This window comes from Sorex araneus, chromosome 9, assembly GCF_027595985.1.
Source record: "Sorex araneus isolate mSorAra2 chromosome 9, mSorAra2.pri, whole genome shotgun sequence".
Taxonomy (NCBI): Eukaryota; Metazoa; Chordata; class Mammalia; order Eulipotyphla; family Soricidae; genus Sorex; species Sorex araneus.
Genome location: NC_073310.1, coordinates 5,726,498 through 5,743,750, shown reverse-complemented (window position 1 = coordinate 5,743,750; position 17,253 = coordinate 5,726,498). Strand labels below are relative to the sequence as shown.

General features: G+C 69.4%; 1 protein-coding gene across 1 annotated transcript in view; it reads left to right on the top strand.

Moving 5' to 3' along the window:
• Positions 1 to 776: 776 nt before the first annotated feature.
• Positions 777 to 17,253, top strand: part of RBM19 (RNA binding motif protein 19) — a 36,092-nt gene continuing 19,615 nt past the window's right edge. The window contains exons 1-21 of the mRNA XM_055146972.1: positions 777 to 925; positions 3,414 to 3,596; positions 4,497 to 4,613; positions 4,731 to 4,769; positions 4,924 to 5,137; positions 5,582 to 5,868; positions 6,131 to 6,211; positions 6,677 to 6,755; positions 6,983 to 7,054; positions 7,450 to 7,653; positions 8,041 to 8,171; positions 8,870 to 8,988; positions 9,166 to 9,262; positions 9,622 to 9,732; positions 9,807 to 10,007; positions 10,229 to 10,358; positions 11,005 to 11,198; positions 11,887 to 11,947; positions 12,399 to 12,478; positions 13,041 to 13,096; positions 13,375 to 13,491. Of these exons, the coding sequence (XP_055002947.1) occupies positions 890 to 925; positions 3,414 to 3,596; positions 4,497 to 4,613; positions 4,731 to 4,769; positions 4,924 to 5,137; positions 5,582 to 5,868; positions 6,131 to 6,211; positions 6,677 to 6,755; positions 6,983 to 7,054; positions 7,450 to 7,653; positions 8,041 to 8,171; positions 8,870 to 8,988; positions 9,166 to 9,262; positions 9,622 to 9,732; positions 9,807 to 10,007; positions 10,229 to 10,358; positions 11,005 to 11,198; positions 11,887 to 11,947; positions 12,399 to 12,478; positions 13,041 to 13,096; positions 13,375 to 13,491 (2,609 nt within the window). The 5' untranslated portion in view covers positions 777 to 889. The remainder of the gene's footprint in view (positions 926 to 3,413; positions 3,597 to 4,496; positions 4,614 to 4,730; positions 4,770 to 4,923; positions 5,138 to 5,581; positions 5,869 to 6,130; positions 6,212 to 6,676; positions 6,756 to 6,982; positions 7,055 to 7,449; positions 7,654 to 8,040; positions 8,172 to 8,869; positions 8,989 to 9,165; positions 9,263 to 9,621; positions 9,733 to 9,806; positions 10,008 to 10,228; positions 10,359 to 11,004; positions 11,199 to 11,886; positions 11,948 to 12,398; positions 12,479 to 13,040; positions 13,097 to 13,374; positions 13,492 to 17,253) is intronic.

The window sequence follows — 17,253 nt, the reverse complement described above, 5'->3', positions numbered from 1 at the left end:
GGCCGTGGCGGGGCTGGTCCCCGCCGCCCCCGCCCTGCAGCCTGGAGACCGAGACTCCCACGCGTGAGCGCAGTGCTCCAGGCCGCTGTCCCCCTCTCTACCAGGGAAGCAAGAACCACAACGCGCAAGACCTAGGGATGCGGGGCCCGAGCGCGGGAGGGCGTCTACCTTGCACGCAGCCGACCTGGGTTCGATCCCTGGCATCCCATGGGGTCCCCGGAGCACCACCCAGGAGTAATTCCCTTTTTTTTTTTTTCTTTTGGCTTTTTGGGTCACACCCGGCGGTGCTAAGGGGTTTCTCCTGGCTCTGTCCTCAGGAATTCTCCTGATACGGGGTCGGAGTGATAAGCACAGCGGGGAGGGCGTTTACCTAACCATAGCTGACCCGGGTTCGATCCCCAGCATCCCAAATGGTCCCCTGAGCACTGCCAGGAGTAATTCCTGAGAGCAGAGGGAGCAGAGGCAGGAGTAACCTCTGAGCATCGCCGGAAGTGACCCAAACAAACGAAAAAATAAATAAATAAATAAATAAATAGATAGATAAATAAATAAATAAAAATGCTCAGGAATCAAATAGTCAAAGAGCCTCACCTGGAGACTCTTTGGGAACCAGCGCCCCCTGCCGGCCGCGCCGCCGCATCGCTTTCTCCGGCCAGAGGCCCGCGCCTGCGCAGTGTGGAGGCGCTCAGGCCCGCCCCGGGGGAGGGTGTGTGTGGGGAGACTTCCTCGGGAGGCCACGCCCACTTCCTGGGAGGGCGGGTCTCGGGCTGCGCACGTGACTCGCTTCCGGCTCTTTCAAGATGGCTGCGCCCAGGGCGGCAGCGTGAACGTTGGCGGCGGTGGTGGCGGTGCCCGTCTGCGCGGGAGTCTGAGCCTGGGCACCGGCGCCATGTCGCGACTGATCGTGAAGAACCTCCCGGATGGGGTGAGCGTCGGGCCTGAGCTGGTCCGAGCGGGGGGTCGCCGAGGGGTGGCAGGGAGCAGGGAGGGACTCTGAGGGTCTTCGGTTCTCGGCTCCTCCCTCCGTCTAACGTTGGCCGCGAGGAGCGGCGAGTGCTCTGGGCCCCGCAGCCCGCCGCGCCGCGGGGAGACCCCAGTTCCCGCGCGGTGCTGCGGCATCCGCCACGCCCCCGGGCCCCCCTGTCCCGCCGCGGCTGGGTCCGACCAGCCACTTTCCCACTCACAAGATCGCAGGGGAGGCAGCGGGGGAGGAGTAAGCTGAGGCCCCCAGTTGAGTTTCCGCTCGGAACCTTGAATAAGGCGGCTGCGGGGGTTGGGGGCTCGGAGAGTTGGTAGACACTTGCTTCGCACACAGCTGGCCCGGCCTCAGTACCCGGCACCGCATGTGGACCCGTCACGCGTGATCCCTGAGCATCATAGCGGGGGGCAAGAAAACGCTGGGTAGCATAGACCTTACAGTGGACAGGGCATTTGCCTGGCCTGCGGACTACTGGCATGACCCACCCTCAGTCTCAGCTGCTGCCCGGCTCGCCCCAGAACGGAAGTCGGTGGGCCTGGGCCCCCCATTTGGGCCCCCAGGAATGGCCCTTGAGTGCAGAGCCAGGAGTGAGCCCTGCCTGCCCCGCCCACCCTCAGTCTCTGTGTTGCCGGCCCCAGCCTCTCCCTGTAGCTTATCCTATTGGCCGAAAGATCTGACTAGAGGGCTGGGCTATTGCACGGGGCTGAGATAGCACAGCGGGTAGGGCCTTTGCTTGCACGCAGCCAGCCCAGGTTCAGACCCCCGGCACCACATATGGTCCCCCCAGCCCCACCAAGAGTGATTCCTGAGTGCAGAGGCATGTGTAAGCCCTGAGCACCGCTGTGTGTGTCCCCACCCCACAAAAGAAAAGGGAGTACGAGATCCCACCATGAGACTGCGGGCCAAGCACTGTGCAAGGCGCCCTTGGGTGAAGTGTTGCCAGGCCCCCATCTCCCTGCCTTTGCCCACACACTGGACCCAGGGGCTCAGAGCATGGTCACACGTTCACAGGCACCGGGTTCTAGGACCTGGGGGCTGGGGGTCTGCGCTGTTCTGCCCACCCAGGGAGCACCCGGATGGGGCAGGCTGCACCCAGCTGACCTCTGCATAGGCACAGGCCTGTCTCAACCCTTCCTGGCAGGGGAGCCCTTCGGGTGCCTGCAGAGAGGGGAGAAGGCCGGGCCCTGCTCCCGCTGCTGGGGACAGATGCCTGGTCGTGAGGAGAAGGGGGCTGTCCCGGGAGCTCAGGAGGCGGCTGGCCTGAGGGTCCCCAGATCAGCTCAGGGGGCACCGACAGCACTGAGGGGGGCGGAGGAGCTGGCCAGGCTCGGGATTTCTGCAGTGAAGGGGGAGGCATCTGGGAACAGGGTGGGCCTCTCTGGGGAACCTCCATCCCACCCCACACACACACACACACACTCCCCGTGGTGGGAAGCGAAACCACCTTGTTGGGGCTGAGCCGAGCTCCCACCCTCAGCTCCGAGGACCCTCCCGCACCACTCGCTCCTCCCGCGGCCCCTGATAACTCCAGGCTCGGGCCATGCGCGAGGCTGCTGCGATCAGGCAGGAACCTGCCCGGAAAGCCTTTTCCTCCCGTGCAGCCGCCCTCTCTGGCTTTGTGAATTCAGTCTTGTTCGGATTCTCGGGGGACCCTGAGTGTCGTCTCCAGCGGCCACCCCCACACCGATCTCCTGAGAACAGCCCCGAGTGCGGGGGTTGGCATCTGGCTGGAACGAGGGGGGCAGGGGAGGCAGGTGAGGGTGCATGGGGCTCTTCGGCCGGGTGAGTGCGTCCGGCCAGCTGTGGCTATTTGAAGGCCCCGGCTTGGGGGGCAGAAGCCCGTCACCATGCTGGGACGCCGTGTCCCTCTTGTAGAGTCTCCTGGAAAACCCGTTTCTGGCCTTTTCCAGCTCCCCCACGCCGCCCGCATCCCCTGGCTCAGGGCCCCACCCCCTGCCCTCCCCCATCTCCTGGCTCATGGCCCTACCCCCTGCCCTCCCCCATCCCCTGGCTCATGGCCCTACCCCCTGTCCTCCCCCATCCCCTGGCTCATGGCCTCACCCCCTGCCCTCCCCCATCCCCTGGCTCATGGCCCCACCCCCTGCCCTCCCCCATCCCCTGGCTCACGGTCCCACGCCCTAACCTCCCCCAGCTCCCCGCCTTTGCCCACACTGGACCCAGGGGCTCAGGGCATGGTCACACGTTCACAGGTGCCGGGTTCTAGGACCTGGGGGCTGGGGGTCTGCGCTGTTCTGCCCACCCCGGAGCACCCCCTCCGCCCCCTTCCCTGTTCCGTTGTTCGCACCCGCAGACCCGCGTGCTGGGCTCCGCTCTCGGTCTCCGGGCGCGCCTGTGTCTGGAATCTTCTGGGTCTCCCCGTCGGGGGGTGGGGGCGGGCACCGCGGACGCCCCCAGCTCCCCTGTCCGCCCCCAGATGAAGGAGGAGCGCTTCCGGCAGCTGTTCGCCGCCTTCGGCACGCTCACCGACTGCAGCCTCAAGTTCACCAGGGACGGGAAGTTCCGCAAGTTCGGCTTCATCGGCTTCAAGTCCGAGGAGGAGGCGGCGGCGGCCCTGCGCCATTTCCACCGGACGTTCATCGGCACGGCCCGGGTCACGGTGAGTCCGGCCATGGCGCCCTGGCCCCGCGTGCCCGCCTGCAGCCCACTGGGCCGCGCCCCTACCCGGCCTCCCGCTGAGAAGCACCTGCCTCAGTGGCTCGCCCACTCGGCGGGCCAGTGCCCACTGAGCACCGCGTGCACCGCGGGGATGGAGCCAGTGGGCAGCAGACAGGCCACTCTCAGTGTCCCCAGGCCTGGGGCCAGAAGTGTCAGGGGGTAATGGGAACAGAGGAGACACCGTCTTTGGTCGGGTGCAGCCAGGAGAGCTTCCCGGAGGAGGAGGCTACACCATGTCCTTTACTTACCCTTCATGGCTCTGATAAAGCACATGTGATGCCAGTGATGAGAAGAGTGCAGGGGGCAGGTCCAGCCCGTGGCTCCCCCTAGAGTCCCTGCCCCACCTGCCTCTGGAGGGTGAGAGTCACAGCCTCCCCGAGGCCCCCCCCCCCCCACCCCTTCCCCAGCTGTCTCTGAGGGTGAGAGCTATGTGCAGCCTCTTAGCAAACCCGGTTCCCCTTCTGGGCAGCAGGAAGGGGAGGTGCTCCTTTCACAGTGCTCTCCCAGCTGTTGCCTGTGGCCGCTTGTCAGTACAGAACTGTCCCCACCCTGGGGCTCAGGGGAACTCACCAGCACCCCGAGGCGCCCCTTCCCTCTCCCCCTTCTCGGGCTGCACTTTCCCTCCCGCCCCCCGCCCTGCAGCCCCCGTGGGTGACTGAGACCCAGACTCACGGCTCCGCCCGGGGCTGGAGCCGCCCTCCCAGAGCCCCTCAGAGAAATGCAGGCCCACAGCGCAGGCCGGGCAGAAGAGAGGCCCCAGGAAGCTTCTGGAAGCCGGCGCGGGGGGTGGGGTGGGGGGTGCCAGGGTCTCGGCCCCAGCCTCGCCCTCTCGCCCGCGCAGGTGGAGCTCTGCAAGGCCTTCGGGGACCCCAGCAAGCCGCGAGCCTGGAGCAAGCACGCCCAGAAGCCCGGCCAGGCCGAGCCCCCCTCCAGAACCGAGGCCCCCGGGGCGAAGAAGGTACAGCCCCCCAGGGCAGGGCAAGGGGTGGCTGCGGGGTCCTGGAGGGGCTGTTCCCTAGGGCGCCCTGCCCCCACCCCCAGCCCCTTACCCGCCGCGCCCGTCTTTCCCTTTCAGGGTGACAGGAAGAAGAAGGTGGTGGGGGAGCTGGAGCAGGTGAGGGGGGACAGCCTGGGGGGCTCTGGGGGCGGGGCTAAGGCTGGGGCGGGGCTCAGGCTCTGGGGGTGGGGCCAGGCTCAGGCTCTGGGCTTGGCCCCCTTCTGGCCCCCCGCTGGCCCCCCTGACCCCGACGCCCCCTTACCGGCCACAGCTCCGGGGTGACAGCGAGTTCCAGGAGTTCGTGTCGGCCCACCAGAAGCGGGCGCAGGTGGCCACGTGGGCCAACGACGCCCCGGACGCGGACGCGGGGCCCCCGAAGGGCCGGGGCCGGCCGGCCAATGACTACCTCAACTTCGACTCGGACTCGGGGCAGGAGAGCGAGGAGGAGGAGGAGGAGGAGGCGGTGGCCGGGGCGTCCTCGGGAGGTGCGGGGCGCGGGCAGGCCTGGCCCCCTGGGCAGGGGTGCCCAGAAGAGTCCACTCTGGATTGTGCTCCGTTTCCCGTGTTTCAGGGGGCCGCGGCTGGGGGCTTCTGTTTGCTTCCCCGCCCACGGCGGGGCCTCCCTCTGAGGGCGGGAGGAATCAGGGAAGGCCTCTCTGAGGAGGCGCCCGGCCTCCCTGGCTGGACAGGGCATCACAGCTCCTGTGGCCCGGGCTCGGCTGGGGTCGGGGCTGGGCCTGGAGGGAAGAGGCGAGGGGGTGCCTGCAGCAGGGCGGGCGGAGCCGGGCTGGGAGACGCCCCCAGGCCTCCATCAAGGGTTGGGGGGCAGCTGGTGTCAGCACCCCACCCGCCTCAGCCCTCTGGCCCCTCCCTGAGTGTCACCGGGACCCTGCTGGGCTCACCCCCTGCCCCCGGCCCCCTTTCTGCAGACGAGGCCGGCCCCCAGCGGGAGGTGAAGGCGGCCACACAGAAGGAGCTGTCAGACATGGAGTACCTGAGGGCCAAGGCCGTGCGTGCCCCGTCCCCCTCCTCCTCCTCCTCGGGAGACGAGAGCGAAGATGAGGCGGTGCACTCCGGCAGCTCGGGCGCAGGGAGCCCCGACGAGGAGGAGGAGGAGGAAGAGGGGGAGGGCACCTGCCCGACCCCCGCCCAGCAGGTCCCCGGGAACACAGGGGCCCCGCCCGGAAGTCGGAAGGCCCAGGAGGCCCGTGCCCAGGTGCGTGGGGATCGGGGGTGACAGAGCTTGGGGTGGGGGGGGCCCTGCCAGCCCCTTCCTGCAGGGGAGTTGACAGTGGGAGGGCCGGGAACCTGAGCCCCCCGTCCCCGCTCCCTGACCCTCCCATCCCCGCCCCCCGACCCTCCCATCCCCGCCCCCCGACCCTCCCATCCCCGCCCCCCGACCCTCCCATCCCCGCCCCCCGACCCTCCCCGGGGCCCCACCTGGTCACCCCTGCCCTCCGTGCTGCCTCTCCCCCCAGGCCGAGCCGCCGGCGTCCCCCAGGGAGTCCAGCACCCCGCACACGGTGAAGCTGCGAGGAGCCCCCTTCAACGTCACAGAGGTGGGCGCTCCTGGGCCTTGGCCCTCGCCCCAAGGACGGCCGAGTGGGTCCCGTTACAGCCGGGGGGGGGGGGGGGGGGCGTCTGTGTGGGCTGCGGTCAGGGCGTTCCTGTGCCCGTCAGCAAGGCCTGTCAGTGTGTGACTTTCTGGCAGCGCTCAGGGTCCCCCCTGGGGGGCTGGGGGGCAGCCAGCCCCTCTCTGCCCGGCGCTCGCTGTCTCCCAGGCTCACGAGCCTGCCCTGGGTCCGAGAGGCCCTTCAGGGCGGGGCCTCCGGACATCTGGGCTGAGCATCACTGAGCGCCCCCCCACACACACACGCCCCTGCATGGCCCCCGGAAAACAGCAGGGAGGGCACTGGTGTTTGCGTGGGGGGCTGGGGAGGGACGAGCATCGGGGGCCTGGGGGTGCAGCCCCAGCCCCTGTCTGTCCACCTGACCCTGGGGCCGGGCACACTTCTCCTGGGCAGAAAAACGTGATGGAGTTCCTGGCCCCGCTGAAGCCCGCGGCCATCCGCATCGTGAGGAACGCACACGGGAACAAGACGGGTGAGGGGGAGCACGGGGAGCGGGGGAGGGAGCACAGGGAGCCTGGGCTCAGGGAGGAGGACAGTCAGGGGAGGGAGGACGGAGAGTCGGGTGAGTCCAGGGGGTATTTTCTAGCCGGGGCTGGAGTTCCCGGGTCCCGCCTTTGCTCGCGTCCCCGTCCTCGCCGTCCTCCCCGTCCCCCCTCCTATCCTCCCCAGGGCCGCTGTGCTCACGCCCCGTCCCCTCAGGGTACGTCTTCGTGGACCTGCACAGCGAGGACGATGTGAGGAAGGCGCTGAAGTGCCACCGGGAGTACATGGGTAGGGGGAGCGGCCCCTCTCCAGGCCCGTTGCGGGGGGCGGGGCACAGGGGCCCTCCAGGATGGCCGGCCGGGGGGTAGTTTCGGGACAGATCCACGGGGGCTGTCTTGGCCCAGCTAGTCGCCTGGTGCTTGCGGGGGCCCCAGGTGCAGGTGGGCCACGCCTCCACCTCCCCGGGCAGGGCCCGGAATTCTCCAGAACCCCGAGGACGCCTGAGCCGGGGCGATGGCCTGCACATGGCCGGCCTGTGTGATCCCGGCACCCCGTGTGGCCCCCCCACCCCGCCCCCCGGGATTGATCCCTGAGCACCTCCGGATGTGGCCCCAAGCCGGGAGGTGGCCGCTGGGCGGGCTGTCCCTGGACAGGCTCCGCCCCCACGGCCACCTCTCCCGCAGGCGGGCGCTACATCGAGGTGTTCCGGGAGCAGAGCGCACCTGCCCCCAAGGGACCCCCGCGCAGTGGCACCAAGGCCTGGGCCGGCCGGACGCTGGGGGAGCACGAGGAGGAGGAGGACCTGGCCGACTCGGGCCGGCTCTTCGTGCGCAACCTGCCCTACACCAGCTCCGAGGAGGACCTGCAGGGCCTCTTCTCCGCCTACGGTGCGCCCGCCCCACACCCGCACCCCTGCGCCCTCCCTCCCCCCACCCGCACCCCTGCGCCCTCCCTCCCCCCACCCGCACCCCTGCACCCTCCCTTCCCGCACCAGCACCCCTGCGCCCTCCCCGCCCTCCCCGTGCCAGGCTTTCCCTTGCCCAGTGGAGCTTCCTTCCGCTCTGGGCCAGACCCCGGGGTCCGGCTCGGCTGCCCCCTCTCAGCTCTGTGTCCTGGGGTGGGGCCCGGGGACCCCGCAGGGTGGGGAGGGTGAGCAGGAGCCTGAGGACGCCCCACATCTGGGCTCATCTCCCGGCCCAGGCCTGGGTGGGTGGCGGGGCCCTTTGCTGTGTCCCTGCGGCTCAGGGCCCCCCTACACCTGCCCCCCCACCCAGGGCCCCTGTCCGAGCTCCACTACCCCATCGACAGCCTGACCAAGAAGCCCAAGGGCTTCGCCTTCGTCACCTTCATGTTCCCCGAGCACGCGGTGAAGGCCTACGCCGAGGTGGACGGACGCGTGTTCCAGGTGCCGGGGGGCCGGGGCCAGTGCGTCGGGGTGTGCACACATGCTTCCTACACATACACACTACACGTGCTTTACACACAACACACATGTTCATACACAGCTACACATGCTTTACATACAGTGCACACGTACACGCACACTTCATACACATACACGCTACACGTGCTTTACACACAACACACATACTCATATACACATGTTCATACAGCTATACATGCTTTACACAGTGCACACATACGTGCATGCTTCATACACATACACACTACACATGCTTTACACACACTACACATGCTTTATACACATACGCTACACATGCCTTACAGACAAGGCACATACATGCTACATATGCTTTACACACTACACACACACCTGCTTTACACAGACACACACGTTCACGCTTTACTCACACACAGACACACACATTCACGCTTTACTACTCAAGCTTCACACCCTGCGGTCCTGTGGGGGGCGCCCTGGGCCTCGGGTGCGGGCAGGAGGGGGGCTTCCTTGCAGTGTTGGTCCGGGGTCCCGGCCCCCACCCCCCTCCCCCGTCCATCCCTCCTGGTGCCCCTGGTTGGGGGCTGGCAGGACCCAGCCTGGGAGGCGGAGAGTGCCAGGAGGGCGCCCAGGGTCCCCCAGGCCCCCTCCCCGCCCCAGCGGCCCCAGTGCCCGCGGGCCTGACCCCGCCCCCGCCCCAGGGCAGGATGCTGCACGTGCTGCCGGCCACCATCAAGAAGGAGCCGGGCGAGGAGGCCGGCGCGGGCACGTCCTCGTACAAGAAGCAGAAGGAGCAGAAGGAGAAGGCGGCCAGCTCCAGGTCTGCCCGGCCCGCGACCCCCGACCCCGACCCTGACCCTGACCGGGGGGGGGGGGGGGGGGCGGAGGGAGCCAGCGGGCGGCCACCACGGGCCCGGCCGTGCCGCGTCACGCCCTGGCTGTCGGGCCGGCGGGGGAGGTGGCGGCCGTGCCTGACGCCCGTGGCCTCCGCCCCCAGCTCCCACAACTGGAACACGCTGTTCATGGGCCCCAACGCCGTGGCCGACGCCATCGCGCAGAAGTACAGCGCCACCAAGAGCCAAGTGTTCGACCACGTGAGTGCCGGGCACCCCCCGGCCCTGCCCTGCGCTGCCGGCCCTGGCCGTGCTCAGCGCCGACCCCTCCCGCCCGCCCGCCAGCCCCGTGCTCAGCCACAGTGCTCACTGCCAGCCGGCCCCTGTTATGCCCACGGCGTCTGGCCTGTCCCGGGGAGACATGCGTGGGCGTGGGCGTGGGCAGGGGGTCAGGGGTCAGGCGCTTCTGCAGGACAAGGTCCACCAGGGCCGAGGATGCAGAGTTGGGAGGAGTTGGGGGGGCCTGAACCCCAAATCTCACGGGCCGAAGCCCAGCGGGCAGGTGTGGGTGTGGCCGCGAGGGTCTGCCGTGCTCAGGGCCCCCGTCCCCCCCCCCGCAGGAGGGCAAGGGCAGCGTGGCCGTCCGCGTGGCCCTGGGCGAGACCCAGCTGGTGCAGGAGGTGCGCCGCTTCCTGCTGGACCACGGCGTCTGCCTGGACGCCTTCAGCCAGGTGAGTGTCCCGGGGGCCGGGCGGCTGGGGCCACGGGCGGGGACACCCCCCCACCCGTGCCCTCGCCCCCCCAGGCCGCAGCCGAGCGCAGCCGGACGGTGATCCTGGCCAAGAACCTGCCGGCCGGCACGCTGCCCGCGGAGCTGCGCGACACCTTCGGGCGCTTCGGCAGCCTGGGCCGGGTGCTGCTGCCCGAGGGCGGCGTCACGGCCATCGTGGAGTTCCTGGAGCCGCTGGAGGCCCGCAAGGCCTTCCGGCAGCTGGCCTACGCCAAGGTAGGCTGGGCCTGCGCCCTGCACCCCCGCCCTGCCCTGCCCCCAGCCCCGATCGGCCCGGCCCACACCCAGCGCCCCCACCTCTTCCTGCTTCCTCCAGCCCCCCCCCCCCATCTAAGGCACCCCCGGACCTCATCCCAGCACGGCCCCGCCCCCGCCCGCCCCTCCAAGGCCTGGCCGGCCCTCTCAGCACCCCCCTGTTCCCCCCCACTCTCTCCCAGTTCCACCACGTGCCCCTGTACCTGGAGTGGGCCCCCATGGGCGTCTTCTCCGGCGCGGCCCCTCCGAAGAAGGAGCCCCGAGACCCAGCGGCGGAGCCTGCGGGGAAGGACGGGGCTCGGCCAGACACAGGTCGGTGCCCCCCCCCACACCCCGGGCGCGGGCGGGGGGCTGCGCGGGCCAGAAAGGCCCCTTCCTCCTGGACGCAGGCTGCTGTCAGGGCCGGGGAAAGAGGCTGGCGGCGAGGCTGGCTGGCAGCGTTTGCTGAGGCGGGGAGCACGGGGACCCCCTGAAGACCCCGCCCCCATCAAGGGCCCCTCCCCAGGCGGCCGTGTGGGCCTGAGTAAGGGTGACTGCGTTTCCCTCCCGTCTCCACCGGCCTGGAGCCTTTCTCTGCCCGGAAGTACGCCCCTCGGTCTCTGTTCTGGAAGCTTCCCACTGGGTGCCTGGTCTAGACCCGTGTAGCCTGAAGTGTGATTTCAGTTGTGGCTTCAGCCAAGACCCGGCCCCCGGCCCCCCCACTCACCCCCCCCCCGCGATCCCACAGTGCAGGGCTGCGGCTCTCAGCGGCGCGTGTCCAGGTGCTTGGCTGGAGGGCGTGGCCCGGCACGCCCCCTTCTCTGTGCGACAGGCCGGACAGGACAGGGTGTCCCAGCGCCCGTGCAGTGTCCATTGTTCTCCGGAGGGGGCGCCCCCTGGAGAGCTCTTGCTGCTTGCTGGCCCGGGGTGGGGACATTTTGCGCCTCATTTCATGGATTTGTTCTTCTGGGGGAAGCAGCACAAGCCCGTGAGACCCCAGAAAGTGAGACCCCAGCGTCGGGAGGAGCAGATGACGTGGCCGCCAAGACGGGGGCGCAGGAGGAGGAGGGGGAGGAGGAGGAAGAGGAGGAGGAGGAGGAGGAGAGCCAGCCCGGCTGCACCCTCTTCATTAAGAACCTCAACTTCGACACCACGGAGGAGACGCTGAAGATGGTGCGTGGGGTCCCTGGGGAGTGACCCTCCCCTGAGCTCCCCCGAGGCACCCCCAGAGCCGGGGCGGGGGGCCTGGTTGGGGGGGGCCTGGGTCCCTGAGCCGGGTGGAGGTGGACGGTCCTTTCAGAGCAGAGTGGGCAGAGAAGGGCCCCGGTGGCCAGAATCAGGGTCTGCACAGAGGAGTGGGTTTGGGGGAGCTCTGTGGGGGGTCAGTGGGTCAGCCCTGGGGGACGGGGTGGGGGACGAGGCGGCACTGTCTGAGGTGCTGGGCACGCTGGTCCCTGTGCTTGGTGGCCGCTGCCTGCCTGCCTGCCCGGCGTTTCCTATTCGTTGGTTTGGTTTTGGGTCACACCCGGTGATGCACAGGGGTCACTCCTGGCTCTGTACTCAGGAGTCACTCCTGGCGGTGCTCAGAGGACACTATGGGATGCCAGGGATCGAACCCAGGTCAGCTGTGTGCAAGGCAAATGCCCTCCCCACTAGACTATTGCTCCAGTGGTTTGAGCCCGGCCAGCTTGGCCTGGCGGCCCTGGAGAGGGGCCGAGAGGGTCTCTCCCTCCCGGGCGCACAGGCACCGGCGGAGCAGACACAGGCCTAGGGCTCGGGGCAGGAGCCCGTTTCCTCCAGCCCATCCCCTCGACCCCTGCCCCTGGGACCCCGACCCGCGGCTCATGCCTGACCTTTGCAGGTGTTCTCCAAAGTGGGGGCTGTGAAGAGCTGCTCCGTGTCCAGGAAGAAGAACAAAGCAGGTAGCCCTGACCCCACTGTCTGGGGGGCCTTCAGGATGGGAACAGGGCTCAGAGGGCTGCTGGCCGAGCGTGGTTCTGGAAGCTTCCGGCCCAAAACCGGGGTGTGTTAGGTTGGGATGGTTCCTTTTTTTTTTTGGGCTTTTTGGGTCACACCCGGCGATGCACAGGGGTCACTCCTGGCTCTGCACTCAGGAATTACTACTCCTGGCAGTGCTCGGGGGACCATATGGGATGCTGGGAATTGAACCCAGGTCGGCCACGTGCAAGGCAAACGCCCTCCCTGCTGTGCTGTCGCTCCAGCCCCGGATGGTTCCTTCTGAGGCCGGGAAGCTCGTGGACTGGTGCCAGAGCTGAGAATTTCCCCGAAAGGACGGGGGAGGGGAGAAGAGTGAGTGTTTGCGGGGGGCTCTGTCCCCCACTGCCTCTGCAGCCCCCGCACACACTCTTCCAGGGGCGCTGCTGTCCATGGGGTTCGGATTCGTGGAGTACAAGAAGCCTGAGCAGGCCCAGAAGGCGCTCAAGCAGCTGCAGGTAACGGGGGTCTGGGCGCCCCCCAGGGACACTTGGCAAGCGAGGGGCCGGGGGCCCTTCCCCGGAACCAGACAGAAGCACAGGCCGGTCCCCAGCAGGGGGCAGCCTCCGGGGCACGTGCCAGTGGCTGGCACAGATGCCCTCGGCGGGCAGAGGGGGCCGCTGCCCCCACCAGCGTGGCACTGCCCATGGCGGGACTGTTCCATGGGGGGCTTCAGGGACCACCCGGAGTGATTCTGCTGGTGCCCGGGTCCGCCCTGAGGGGCTGGCTGGCACCCCAGCCCACGTGGGTGGCAGGGCCACTGCCACTCGGGTGCTCCTAGGCCCCACGGAGGACCTTGAGCCTCCCCCCACCCCATCCACTGCCCACCCTTCCCCCGCCCACCTGTCCCCGCCCCCCGCCTGGGAACCGCACAGCCCCCCCCTACCCCTGCACGCAGCCAAGGTTGGCCCCGGCCCCGGCAGGCACCAGAGGCCAGGCCCACCTTCCGCCGCCAGGAAAAGCCACCCCCGGGGTCGGTTTCTGCGGGGACTGACGGAGGGTGGCCTGTCTGTCCCCCAGGGCCACGTCGTGGACGGGCACCAGCTGGAAGTGAGGATCTCGGAGCGCGCCACTAAGTAAGTGACCCCCCCGCCCCGGGCGTCCTGGGTGCCACCTGACAAGGGGGTGGGGCGTGTCCCCCTCTGACGGGCAGGTGCAGGCCCCAGGCCCCGAGGGGGTGGCCTAAGCCCCGAGGCTAGACGGGGACACGGGGAAGGTCAGGCAGCGTGAGGGGCCCCCGGGCTCCCAGGCAGGAGGTCCTGGGCCTCCTCTATGATGAGGGGGCTGGGGGCAGGTGCCCGTAGTCGGGGGACGCTCTGAGCCCGGGACCCTGAGCCTGTGCCCCCCCGCCCAGGCCAGCCCCGACGGCCGCGCGGAAGAAGCAGGCGTCCCGGAAGCAGACGGGCTCCAAGATCCTGGTGCGGAACATCCCCTTCCAGGCCGACCGCCGGGAGCTCCGAGAGCTCTTCAGGTGGGCGTCTGCGCCGGGGCGCACGTGTATGTGTTGTGTGTGTGTGTGTGTGTGTGTGTGTGTGTGTCTGCACGCACGTGCATGTGTGTGCATGTGTTTTTGCACGTGTGCATGTGCGTGTGTGTGTGTGTGTGCGCGCGCGACAGCCAGAAGACCCGCACACTGTTCAGGTCCCGTCCGCTCAGAGCCTGCGTGTGCGGGGGTGCGAGGCAGTGGCCACAGGGCCTTGGGTGCTGTCCTGCTTCGCCCCCATGTGCGGAGAGAAGCCCCTGCAGCCATCCTGCCCGGGACCCCCCGGCCCTTCACCACTGCTGCCTGCGGGGCTGGAACAGAGGGTGGGGCCCCACCCTGGAGCCTCAGTTCGGGCCCCAGCTACCGCCCAGGCCTACACGCTCAGGCCAAGGAGCAGGCTGCAGGCTGGAGGCCGGGAGGCCGGAATGATCTCTCTGGGGCTGGGGCTCTGGCCCGAAGGGCCCCGCCCATACTTGGCCTGCGGGAGGCCTGGGTTCAGTCCCCAGCACTGAGCACTGTTTCAGGCATAGCTCAGAGCACTGGGCCTGGAGCAACCCCGAGCCCTGAGTCAGGAATAGCTGTGTCCTTTGCTTCCCGGAGCGGGGCCAGACGCCATCCCTGCTGATGCCCTCGGAGAGTCTGAGCCCCTGGGCGGCGTCTTCGCAGGGGGAGGGGCAGTGGCTGGGGGCTTGGGGAGGGCGCGTGCCCCCGCTGGAACGCGCTGACGAGTCTCTAAAATATGACTAAGAACGGCCATGTCAGGAGGGGGGGTGCGCCGAGGGGACAGTGCCCGGGGCGGGGGGGCGGGGGAGTGCCTGTGCCCTGGGCAGGGGGGAGGGAGGGAGGGAGGGAGGGAGGGAGCCCCGCACCCGCTGAGAGCTGCCCCTGGTCTTCCTCTCCCACCGTTGTTCCTGCACGTTCTCATCCGCCCTGGAAACGGGGTGGGGGTTGCAGGGAGGACGGGGGTGAGGGAGGCCCCATGGAGGAGGGAGGCGTCCCCCCCCCATTGGACTGGGCAGTGGGTTTGGAGGGGGGCTGCGGGCCTTCCCCGTGGCGGACAGCAGGGGGCGCTGCGGGCCTTCTCAGGAGCCGACTCCGGGCGGGAGGGAACCGAGTTTCAGACAAAGCCCGTGGCTGGCAGAGGTCAGCCAGGGCCCTGGCCGGCGGCACAGTGCGGGGTGGGGTGGGGGGGCACCTGTGGGCTTGTCCCCCTGCACGTGTCTGGGACCACACACGCCCAGGCTCCCGGCCGTGTCTGTGTGGGGGGGGGCTGCACCCGTGTCTGGGCACCGTGTCCCCTCCCTTGCCGCCCTCCTCAGGGGCTGCTCCTGGTGTGCACCCCCGTCCCTCTCTCCTTTCTGGGCCTTAGGCCACACCCAGCGGTGCTCAGGGGTCACTCCTGGTAGGGCCCAGGGTGGGGCCCTGGTCAGCCCCAGGGCAGAGGGCCTGCGTGTCCTGGGGACGGGCACTGGGTGCCCTGTCCACCCCCAGGCGGCTTGCCTGACCGGCAGGGGGCCGTGTGCCTCCGTGCCTCCCGCCCCGAGTCCCTGCAGCGTCTCTCTGCACCCCTGCCCCCCGCCCGGACAGCCGCTCCCGACTCCTCCCTGCAGCAGGAAAAGCCCACGTGGGTTCCCCAGTCACTTGCTGGGCCGGGTGACAGGCGGGCGAGACGGGCACGAGGGGGGCACCGGGCCTCCTGAGCCCGTGACGGGCCAGAGGTGGGTCCACTCTGGCACCGGCTCCCCAGTCAGTGCTCAGCCTCCCCCACCCCACCTCAAGGGGACCGGGCTTGGGTCCCCCGGGCAGTGACACCACACAGTCTCGCTGTCACCGGGGCACAGGAAGCGCCTGGCGCTGGCCCCAGAGGCCTCATGGCTGCGGCCCGCTGGCGAGGTTTCCCCCAGAGACGCCTCCCTCCCCCTCTGCAGGGGCGGAAACTTCCTTCTTTATTTTTGGGGTTTGGTGCCACCCCCAGCTGTGCCCAGGGCTTCCCCCTGGCTGTCCCGACCCCTCTGGGCTGTCCTTGACCCCCCCCCCACCAGCCCTGGCCTGGCCCCCGCCACAGCCCTCACCTCCCCCTGCAGGGCACCACTGAGGAGTGGGCCCCCCTCCCCCTCCCCTCCCCCTCCCCCTCTCCCTCCCCTTCCCCCTCCCCCTCTCCCTCCCCTTCCCCCTCCCCCTCCGTGTGTAAAGGAGCAGCTCGATGAGGGGTGGGAGAAGGCCCCGCCCAGGCCCTGTGTCCCCCGCAGGCTGCTGGACAGCGACTGCCCCCCACCCAGCCCCGAGGTCACCTGCGGGCCCCGTCAGCGCGGCCGCCGCGTCCTGCGTCCGTGCGGGCAGCGCTCAGCCCTGTTCTGGGAGGGAAGAGGAGGCCCCTTCCCTTTGGAGCTGGGGTGCGGCAGGTGAAGCCCTGCTTCCGGGGTGACCAGAGCGTCTCCCCAGCCCCCACCACCCGCCCCCCCAGGAGCCGGGGGTGGGGGGCGGCCGCGCGCCCGGCTCACGACGAGTCACTCATTTGTGTCTCATTTTCAGTTATTATCGAGCCGCCGGGCGTGAGAGTATTTTGACAGCAGCTGTCAGCGAGGTGCAAGCGGCTGTCAGCACCTGCGATTGGCTGCAGGCGCCAGGGCAGCGCAGCGGGCCGAGCCCGCCCCCCGCCCCCCCTGCACCTCCCAGAATGCCGGGCAGCCACCTGCCTGTGGGGGGGACTCAGCCTGCCTGCACCCCAGCCCCTAGACCCCAGCCTGCACCGTCTGCCCCCTGCCTACACCCCTGCCTGCCCCCTGCCTGCCCCTGCCTGCCCGGCACAGCGCCGCCCCTACCTCACCGGCGTGTGAGCTAGATCTTTCTACCTCACCTGGCGTCCTCCACACCTGCTGGCCCTCCCGCTGACCCCGTCCCCTGCCCAAGAGGGCCACGCCCCTGTGGTACCGCCCCTCCATTGGCCCCGCCCCTGCCGCTGGCCACGCCCCCTCCAGCCCCAGGCCTAGGTCTGTCCCCGAGCCCCTGGAGACCCTCGCACCTGTGCTCCTCCCTCCCTTCCCGCGACAGATGGCGGGATCAGTCCACGGGAGCTCGCTGGCCCCAGTTCCCTAACTTCCTGGGGGAAAGTCAGCATGGGGGCGGGTGGGGAATCCGAGACCACCTCTGTCGCAGGCCTCCCTCCCCTCCTCCTCACCCCCTCCTCCCGAGGCCGTCTCCGCGGGCCCATTGGAGCCGCTGCCCAGCGGTGCCCAAGCGGGGTAGGGGAGCCCCGAGAGTCTGGCCTGGGGGGATTCCTACCCACAGCCCCGCGCTCAGGGGCACGGAGAGGAAATGAGGTCTGAGGGTCATGGGGTGCAGGGGAGAGAGCCTCCTGCCCTGGGTGCCCCCTCCTTGGCACTTGAGGGGACAGTGGGCTCCCAATGAGGTTGGGGGACCCTCATCGTCAATGCCGAGATGATACCACGCCTGGCAGAGCTGGCGTGCAGGTACGGGGGTGGCCTGGTCACTCGGGGGTGGGGCCGAGGGCTGCACCCTGACAGTTGGCAGAGCGCCCACCCGAGCCCAGGCAGCGGGAGAGGGGCATGGGGTCTGGCAGCAGAAAGGTGGGGCGCCCCAGTTGGGACTGACGCCCCTTTCTGGGGTCGCTGTTTGGTCTGTTGCCCAGTGCGGGTCCGGGGAGGGTCCCATGGGGGGCAGCTGTCGTCTGTTCTCCTGGGCGAGCACTGGGCATGGCTGGCCCGGTGCCGGGGCGCCCCGTCTCGGGCA